Source organism: Nannospalax galili, unplaced genomic scaffold (assembly GCF_000622305.1).
Source record: "Nannospalax galili isolate Female #2095 unplaced genomic scaffold, S.galili_v1.0 scaffold592, whole genome shotgun sequence".
Lineage (NCBI taxonomy): Eukaryota > Metazoa > Chordata > Mammalia > Rodentia > Spalacidae > Nannospalax > Nannospalax galili.
This window is the reverse complement of record NW_008331650.1, coordinates 228892-238575: the sequence shown is the minus strand read 5'-3', so window position 1 is coordinate 238575 and position 9684 is coordinate 228892. Positions and strand designations below refer to the sequence as shown.

The following is a 9684-nucleotide window of genomic DNA, read 5'->3' as shown; positions in this document are numbered from 1 at the left end:
CTGCCTCTGCCTCCCGAGTGCTGGGATTAAAGGCGTGCACCACCATACCCGATGTGGACTAATGTTTAAAAATACAAAAGAAAAATTAAAAAAACCCTGCACTCATGTATCTGAGTAGCCTTGCTAGCCAGCTTGTTCCAAAGATCCCATCTCTGCTCTGAGGCTGGAGTTCAGGCATGCTACACGGCTCAGCTGGCATTGCACATGGGTTCTGGGGGTCTGAACTCTGGTTCTCATGCTTATGTGGCAGGCACTTTAGACTGCTGAGCCATCCTCCTAGCCCTGAAGCATACTTTAGAAAGGAGCACGTTCAGTTTGTGCTGAGAACTTGTTTCCGTTTGCATATCCCAGCTTCCCAATGACTCTGTCTTTGTTCTGTAGGTTACTGACGCATACAAACAATATGACTTTGGGAAAGTTGTTAGGTTGTTAAAAGCATTTTATACCAGAGAACTCTCCAGCTTTTACTTCAGCATAATCAAGGATAGGTAAGTGTGGCTAAGTGCTGCAATTCTCAGTAGGACTTTCTGATCACCCGCAATGCTTGCAGGTGTTGGAGACACAGTGGTCAACATGGGTGGCATTGGGCAATAATCACAGTTGGGTTCTGGCGTATAGCCTGAGTACCAGTTGTGCCCTGCGTCTTAGCTTCGTGTTTCAGGGCAACTTATAGTATAGTCTCAGTTTGTCTGAAGAATGAGGATGACAGTACATCCTTCTGACGTGGTTTAAGACAAGGTCATGCCGATGCTGTGCTTGGTGCTGTGTCTGCGTGAGTGCAGCTGCTTAGTAGGAGCTGTGGGTCTGTGGGCTTCTGGTCTCCATGGGGAGACAGGCAGTTCTGTAATGACCTCGTGCAGTGTCCCTGTGTCCTTTTTGAAGAGGGCTTGGCACTAAGCATATGCATGGCTCTGGTGTGCAGTTGAAGGTGTTGGCTTTGTGGTAGCTACTCCAACATGAGCTGCCACCCCTGGCCCGTCAGCACACACCGCAGGAGCTTTGACACAACTCAACATTCTTTCCCTTAAAACCCTAGAAGCCATTAGTGCTGTTGGGGATGGGAGTCACTAAAAGAACATCAGGTAACTTAGTTGAGTATTAAACACAGTAAGTAGATTGTCATCTATCTCAAAATCAAGAGTTGGACATAGCATGAAGTTTTTGAGGAGACAGGCACATCTTGAGAGAGTAAAACGGAATAGGTGGCAAGTTGTCAAAAAAGGTATGAAAGTATTTGATGGTACTGGGGAATGAACATTTCACGTTTTGACTAGATGACTAGACACAGTATTAGCACTGTAGGGATGAACTAGACTGAGGTAGGTTGAGTCTTGGTGAGCACAGTGGTCAGTGTGCCTGTCACTGACAAGCTCTCCTTGTTCAGGCTTTACTGTGAAAACGAAAGCGATTCCAAACGGCGCTCCTGTCAGACAGCACTAGTGGAAATTTTGGATGTGTTGGTTCGTTCTTTTGCCCCCATTCTTCCTCACTTGGCAGAAGAGGTATTCCAGCACATTCCCTATATTAAAGGTAAGGGTAACTTGTTCTCTAAATGAGACAGATCACGGCTGGGTTTGACTTTGTTATCTACTGCATATAGCTGCACTTACCTGCGGTGGCACTTTGGTGGTTTACTGTTCTCTGTACCTTCTTACAGCAGAATAGGATGGTTTCCTAAAGCTGTAGGCCATCCCTAGTGCTTTCTGAAATGCATTAAGCATTTTACAGTATTGAAGAATCACTTTTGCTTAAATGTGTTTATGGATGGGCATGGTGGTGCACACCTTTAATCCCAGCACTCGGGAGGCAGAGGCAGGTGGATCTTTGTGAGTTCGAGGCCAGCCTGGGGGACATAGAGATTTCCAGGGAGACCCTGTCTCAAAAAGACAAGAAAAAAAACCCCAAAATGTGTTTATGTTCCAAAATGTACTTTTTAAGTTTTATTAAAACAAAATATGGTGCTTTTAACTGACTTTTTAAATACTTTTATGATAAACTTTTTTCTCCTGATTTTATTTTTGTAGAAAATTAGAAACTGAATGTTGTGTTTTATAATCCTAAAGCCCTAGAGAATAACTGCTAATATTGGAATAGGTCTGTTCTGTTTTTGCTTTGAGACTGTTAGACTAGATTAAGTCTTTCACTGTTGATATGCTTTGTAAGTATTTAGACTGGTTCACTGATACTTCACTATGATTATCATAAGTACCAGTCTTTATCTCATTAATGGTAAATTTTTAATGGTTAAAGCTTATATGAACTTTAGGCTATATATAACTCATTTTTCTTTTTTTAAAGAACCCAAGAGTGTTTTTCGCACTGGGTGGATTAATATAAGTTCTATCTGGAAGAAGCCAGGGCTGGAGGAGGCAGTGGAGAGCGCGTGTGCCATGAGAGATTCCTTCCTTGGAAGTATCCCTGGCAAAAACCCCACAGAGTACGAGGTCATCATCGTGATCGAGCCGGGGCTGCTTTTTGAGATAATGGAGGTATGCGCCTTCTGAACCTCCCGAAGCGTCACCTGACAGGTTGCTTGTCACAAATGCTTAAGAAGGATCTCATATTAATTCAGAAATTATGATCCTGATCCTGTCACTGATTGTTCCCCGCTCTGAACATGTAACATATGCAGGGAAAATATAAGAGTTCTGCTTGAGGGTCAGGCGTGGTGGTGCACGCCTTTAATCCCAACACTCAGGAGGCAGAGGCAGGCGGATCTCTGTGAGTTCAAGGCCAGCCTGGTCTACATAGTGAGTTCCAGGACAGCTGGGGCTACAGGGAGACCCTGTCTCAAAAAGACAAAAAAAAAAAAAAAAAAAAAAAAAGAGTTCTGCTTGAATTTAAATCACTCGGGGCTTTTTTAGAAGGTCAGTGTCGGGGCTGGAGAAGTAGCTCAGTGTTTAGGAACACTTGCTGCTCTCGTCAAGGACGTGAGTTTGGCTCCCCTGCAGCCATAACAGATGGCTTACAACCACCTGTAACTCCAACTCCAGAGGATCCAATGTCTTCTTCTGGCCTCCTTAGGTACACATGCATGTGCACACACACACACAAATGTAAATTTTTAAAAAGTGTCATGTAAATATGTGGCAGTAATATTAGAATGCGTAAAATTGGGAGTTTTATATGAGAGCCTTGGATTTTGAGATTTTTGCCCATCTGGATCAGATTCAAACATCTGAAAAGGAGTTTCATTTTTAATTTAATGAAAAATGGAGAAAATCCGTTGTTCTAGCAAGTTATCCCACATCTCTGAAAGCACTCATCCTGTTTTCAATCCTAGAAGACCTGTCACTTTTCTTGGGATTTTTAGGGATTGGCCACACCAGCAGTGTGTTAAGTGGAACACACCTTTTTCTCCAGTAAAAAACTTAGGACAAAGTTTTTTATTTATTATTTTTTAATTTTATGTGTAAATTTATTATCTTTATGTGTGTGCACCCGTGTTGTGCAATGCCCAAGGTCAGAAGAGGCTGTTGGGTCCCCTGGGACTGGAGTTACAGACAATTGTTAGCTGCCATGTGGGTGCTGGGATTCAAACCCAGGTCTTCTGCAAGAACAGTTATTGTTCTTACTCTCTGAACCATCTCTCCAGCGAATATGTTTTAAAAAAAAATTTATTAGCATCGTGTTTCTTAAAGTGTAACCATCTTGGAGCTGGAGAGATGGCTCAGCAGTTAAGAGCACTGGCTACTCTTGCAGAGGACCTGGTTCGGTTCTCAGCACCCACATGGCAGGTTACAACCGGCTGTAACTCCAGTTCCAGGGGATCTGACATCCTCTTCTGGCTTCCGTGGGCATTGCACACACATGCACATACATGCAGGCAAAAACTTCAAACACATAAAAATAAAATTCAAAAAAAAGGGAATCATCTCATTTTGGTTGATAAGCTCTATTTAAACAATAACAAAACTAAATGATTAAGGTTGAAATAGCTAATATGGGGGCTGGAGAGATGACTCAGCAGTTGGGAGCACTGGCTGCTCTTGCAGAAGACCTGGGTTTCATTCCCAGCACCCACATGGCAACAAAAAACGTCCAGTAACTCCAGTTCCTGGGGATCCAACACCCTCTTCTGGTTTCCACAGGCTTTGCATGACACGGGTGCACTTAACATACATCCAGGCAATACACTCACATACGTAAGAAATAATTTTTAAAAACTGGGAAGCAGTGACTTTTTTTTACTTTATACACAAAGCAACTGAGGACACTGAAGTCAGGGCCTGGCCAAGGCTACAGCCTGGTCGCTTTTCCTCTTGTTGCCCCTATGCATTGTTTCCTTTGGCTTCATTTGTAAATCAGGTGGAAAGAATAGCTCCTTTGGGCTGGTTATACTGGAAAAAGGACTTTTGGATGTAAAACGCTGTATCCATTGCTTGCTCTGTGACAAAACACTAACAAAAGCAATTTAGGAAAGGGTTTACTGTGGCAGCACGAGCTTTTGAGGCGGCTGGTTACATTGCATAGCACATAGGAAGCAGAGAGTTGGATGTTGATGCTCAGTTCACGTTCTCCTTTTTGTTGTCTGGACCTCAGCCCATGGGATGGTGCTGTTCACACTGAGGGTGGGTCTTCCCACCTCACTTAACTTGGTCTAGAAAGTCCCTCAGACTTGCCTAGAGGCTTATCTTCTAAGTAACTAGCTCTTGTCAAATTGACAGTCTTAACCATCTATAACCAGCATGAACATATTTTCCTGAGGAATCACAGGAAGTTCTATTAATCACTAAGTGCATGAATTTGTTAGAACCAGATTCTCTCATGGGCTTTATTTTTTTTTGGGGGGGGGGGTGTTGAGACAAGGTCTCCCTGTAGCCCCAGCTGGCCTGGAACCAGGTAGACTAGGCTGGCGTTGAACTCACAGAGATCCACTTGCCTCTGTCTCCTGAGTGCTGGGATTAAAGGTATAAGCCACCATACGCAGCTCATTTTTTTTAAAGGAACATATTTATACACTCACTTTGAAGATCAAAATTACAATGAAAAGTCTCATATGTGGTTATCAGATATCCAAATTCAGTGTACTTTAGAAGGACTCTGGGTATTATTCAGATTGCCACCAGCAGTCTACACTGTTAAAGCCAGGTATTTGGATATAGTATCTTAACCTCTCTCCTGATGTAGGAAAGCACGATGGGGGGTTGTGGCTTAGAGACTGGCAGAGCTCTGCACTTGAGAAGCCTGGGTAAGTCGGCCTCTTTTACTCATTTGTAAAGTAGGTATAATGAACACTATATACCTGAGCTTACAGAGTGAAGGCAAGTGTTGTATACGCCAGCAAATGAAACCAGTAAGAGTTTCTTCACATAACTTCCACCTGTGTTCCAGATGCTGCAGGCTGAGGAGACCTCCAGCACCTCTCAGCTGAATGAGTTAATGATGGCCTCCCAGTCAACGCTGCTGGCTCAGGAACCACGGGAGAGAACTGCGGATGGAATTGAGCTTACAGGGACATTCCTCATCAATCTAGAAGGTGAGAATTTAGGTGAGAGTATCAGCGGTATCAGGGAACCAAATAGTTGCAGGTCATCTTCAGCTTTGCAGTGGACTGGACTGTTCTAAAAATCTAAAAATAACTGAATAAACCATTCTATGGAAACTGTATAATCAGTTGCCAGTTGCTGCCAGGCGTGGTGGTGCATGCCTTTAATCCCAGCACTTGGGAGGCAGAGGCAGGCAGATCTCAGAATTTGAGCCCAGCCTGGTCTACATGGTGAGTTTCAGGCCAGCTGGGGCTACAGGGAGACTGTCTCAAAAAGACAAAAAAAATTGCTAGTAGTCTAAGCTAGCCCTCAAGTGTCCTGAGGAACTTCAGAATGGAAGGCCAAGGCAGGAAGAGTGGTCCCTAGTACTGCCTAGTAGAATTTATTAAACTTACTATCACAGCATCCTGTATACTTTTCATAGAGCACTGCCAGCTCGACTCATCTTACTAATGGGAATGGAGGTCAGACTAAGGCCTAAGAGTTTCAATAGCGGAGGAAGCTGTTCTTTGGTAAGCTAAGAGGCTGTGCATTGTGGCTTGGCTACTGCCTCTGTAATTTGTCATTTGAAATTCTTACATCAACTGTGTAGCTGGATCAATAACTAGACAGCTCTACCTGAGCACCACAGAACACTTGACTAGGATAGCAAGCAATTAAGCGTTCCTATAATAGTCTGTCTGAGTTCTTGGCACTCCAGCAGTCAGGTTGTATGATCCTATCATATTGGCCTTTACATAATGAGGCAAAGCCTGGGCAGCCTTACCAAGGTAGGAAGGAGAAAGCCTTGACAAAGGGGCACCTGCTGCACCAGCTCAGGAACCATGATGCACAGTGGATGACCTGTTGGAAATGTTCTTGGTGTATTCTTTTCAAGGTGGTGATATTCGTGAGGAGTCTTCGTATAAAGTAATTGTCATACCAGCTACCAAAGAAAAGTGCCCTCGATGTTGGAAGCACACTGCTGAGTCTTCAGATACTCTGTGTCCTCGATGTGCAGAGGTTGTTGGTGGAAAGTAGTATTCATTCTAGTGGGAACAGCTATCTGAGCATGACCCCTCCTGACAGTATGGACTGGGAGCTTAGATGAGGTCTTTACAGTCCTGGAAAGTCCAAGGTTTAGGTAAGGAACGGAAGAGGAACTGGTAAAGAAGGGTGGACGTCCAAACTGGGACTGTAAAAGGACCTGCCTGTAACTACAGAAAGTAACGTGTACATACACACACGGAGCTACGCATATACAAACACACATGTATACAGGGCAGGGACACATGCATACACACCCATCCATCCATCTTTCCATCCATGGTGGACTTACTCAGAAACGGACACTGATATGCTATGCTGCTTCCAGTTGTGGCTGGATAGAATGTTTTATATTTTATAAAAACATTTTTGGACTCAGTATTTAAGTTCTAAGATGTCTGAAAATAAAGGTATTCTGGAAAACTGCTGATGTTGGCACAGAAGTTGTGAATGATTAAGAGTGTGTGGTTTTGAAGGGGAGTGGCAGAGTGGTGTTCCCCTAAAAGGTGAAACATATCATTTAATTTTGCCTACTAGTAAACATCAGGCGTTCTAAAGCAGCATGTTTTCTGAAATGTACTTCGAAGAACATCACCAAATTATTTAGAAGCAGAAGAAATCTTAGTATTTCATGTGTGAATGTTAAGGAGACAGTAGGAAAGCTGAGAATTTATTTCACTGATATACACAAGTTCACAGTGATGAACAGACAGAAAGCAACAGTGTGTCAGAATTTTGCTACTTACAATACATTACAGTAGATAAATAATAGAGCATTTTATAAACAGCCCACTTTTGGACTAAAATCTTCTAAGGATGGCTAATCTACTAAGCAGAAATCTTAACTGCCCAGCAAACCTGTTTCTGGCAGGTGAGAGAGGGCTTTACTGTTGCTATAGTGCACTGTAAAAATATGTTTATAAATGAAATGGACTACAGCAACATCTAATCGAATGTTATAATCAATATAAGCTTACTACTGAGTCTTAATTTTCCATGATTTTGAATTGCAGTTGTTTTTTAAAAAAGCAATTTAAATGTAATAGACTTTACTTTGACCTTAGATGAACTTTTATAACAAAGGTACAGCTCTTGTCTCTCTTGCAAGAGTGTGAAGCATAGAGAAGCCTGGTGCTCTGTGCTCTCCGCTGTCTGATTTCCTGGCCCCTCCAGCTCTACATCTAAACAACCTGGAGTAGAGGAGTTAGGATTATTTGAACACTTTTTCTTTAACAAGGTAAAAAATGTGTAACTTGGAGGAAAACAGTAAGAGGACATTACCACCCACAGGCTCATTTTCCTGATGTTTGTGCCTATTTGAGGGACACCCTCCTTTGTAAAATCCAATTCCTTTATTTGTGGCAGTTCATTGTTAGAAAATGCACATATTAAGTGTTACTTTTTCTTTCTTATTATCAGATTTATTTTAAAAGCCCTTAATGAAGTAGTAAAATATTTTACTGCTTTTGTTAACCATAACACCTCACCAAATTTAGGATAAGTTTTAAAATTTTATGATGTATTACATTTTTGGATGATAAAATCTAACTGAAGACACAATGATTCTGAGCCAAATTTCAGCTTAAGTCAGTGACCCCAGATTTGATTATGTGACCTATCAGTAAATTTAGCTAGTTTTATTATTTAAAATGCAAGCAGCCCCCCCAAGTAATAATGGAATTAAGAGTAAAATCTTTATAGCAGTGTGCAGTTCCAGGTTTCCTTGACTATCCTAAATCTGTATGACTTGCAGAGTATTTTAAGAGGTCATGAGGGAAACTCATCTCTTAGAGCCCATGTGGCCATGGCTGTTAAAGCTGGGTGTGCATCTAGATTCTAGTGTCCGGCTCGCTGGGGTAGTGGAGACCCAGGCCAAGGATGGGAGGCGGGACTAGCTCAAGCCCTTGCCAGTGCTGCTCTTCACAGCAACATGCACCATGGTCACTGTCAGCTCCCGGCCCCGCCACCTGAGCAGCATCTGAAACATTCTTCTTTGAGGATTTGGAATCTGGCAGCCAACAGAAAATTAATTTCAGACAGTCACAGTCTTAGCTAGCTTTTTAGTGGGAATAAATTCACATTTGAATGTGCTCAGGTATCAGATTGCTTTCATTGTCAACATCCTCACCTTCGCCCAGTGCCGCAGTCGGCCTCTTACAGGGGAGTGAAGCAACACTGTGTGTCCGACTGACTGAGCAACAGCGGCGATGCGTGACAGACACCAGACAACTACCGTATGGCTACATTCCAAAGATGATCGGTACACCGTGAGAAATACTTGCTGGTCTGCAGTGCCCAAAGCACTTTTTACAGACTTTTGGTTAGTTTGGTTTTACTCAAAAAACATTTATTTAGCACTTAGACTGTGCTAGGCACTATAGGGTACAAAATTAGTTGAATTTTCTCCTCTCAGCCCAGCATGAGGTAGGTTTGCTAAAGCGTGGTACCACTCAGCATCTTCTGTTCTGCTCCTATGGACAGGACAGCGTCCCCAAATCCCAGAACCAGACATTTCTACACACTTTAGGAAAAATAAATCTGGACTTTAAATATTTTAGACTCTTTGTTTTTGTTTTTTTACATACGTCTTACAAGATAATACATCTTTACAATTACCTGATATGGATACAACTTTGGAACTTGGCAAAAAAATCCCCCAAAGCAAACCCAGAGTAAATCATAATTTACATTATAATTGATTTTGCTGCAGAGTTCACACCTCAGATTCTCAATTCTGGCAAGTACAGCAGGCTGAGGGCTCTACTGAGTCCCTTCTGACACCCTCAGAGCCGCGCCCCTCATTACAGCAGCACCTCTGGTCGGAAGCTGTCAGCACCCAGCACTCCAGGTGGCAGCCTTGTACAGAGCCAGGCACAACAGAAATCTCACCCTGTTTAAAAGGAAGTGGGTGTGTCTAACGTGCAGATGGAAGCTATATGAACATTCTTAATCTCAACAGTGATAGTCTGGATATGAAAACAAATACAGTAAGAACATAATCTGCAAATTATAATTAGTTACAATAAATACCAAAGTTTAACAGCAAAGCTGCTTGTTTGAATTAAAAAATAAACAGTAAAGCATCTGTATTAATGATAGCATAATTAATGTGTTTATATTTTATCCTTAGTCTCAACCAAAGGAGTGGAATTTAGCCAAGATTGCACTT

The 9684-nt window shown here is 42.4% G+C and overlaps 2 protein-coding genes across 2 annotated transcripts in view; one reads left to right on the top strand and one right to left on the bottom strand.

Moving 5' to 3' along the window:
- Iars2 (isoleucyl-tRNA synthetase 2, mitochondrial) overlaps window positions 1–6941 on the top strand; it is a 49594-nt gene extending 42653 nt beyond the window's left edge. The window contains exons 19-23 of the mRNA XM_008826789.3: window positions 382–488; window positions 1385–1530; window positions 2299–2489; window positions 5335–5479; window positions 6367–6941. Coding sequence (XP_008825011.1) covers window positions 382–488; window positions 1385–1530; window positions 2299–2489; window positions 5335–5479; window positions 6367–6509 — 732 coding nt within the window. The 3' untranslated portion in view covers window positions 6510–6941. The remainder of the gene's footprint in view (window positions 1–381; window positions 489–1384; window positions 1531–2298; window positions 2490–5334; window positions 5480–6366) is intronic.
- A 231-nt stretch (window positions 6942–7172) lies between these two features.
- Rab3gap2 (RAB3 GTPase activating non-catalytic protein subunit 2) overlaps window positions 7173–9684 on the bottom strand; it is a gene marked incomplete in the record, with an annotated part of 108819 nt that continues 106307 nt past the window's right edge. Inside the window, 1 exon segment of the mRNA XM_008826787.3 lies at window positions 7173–9681.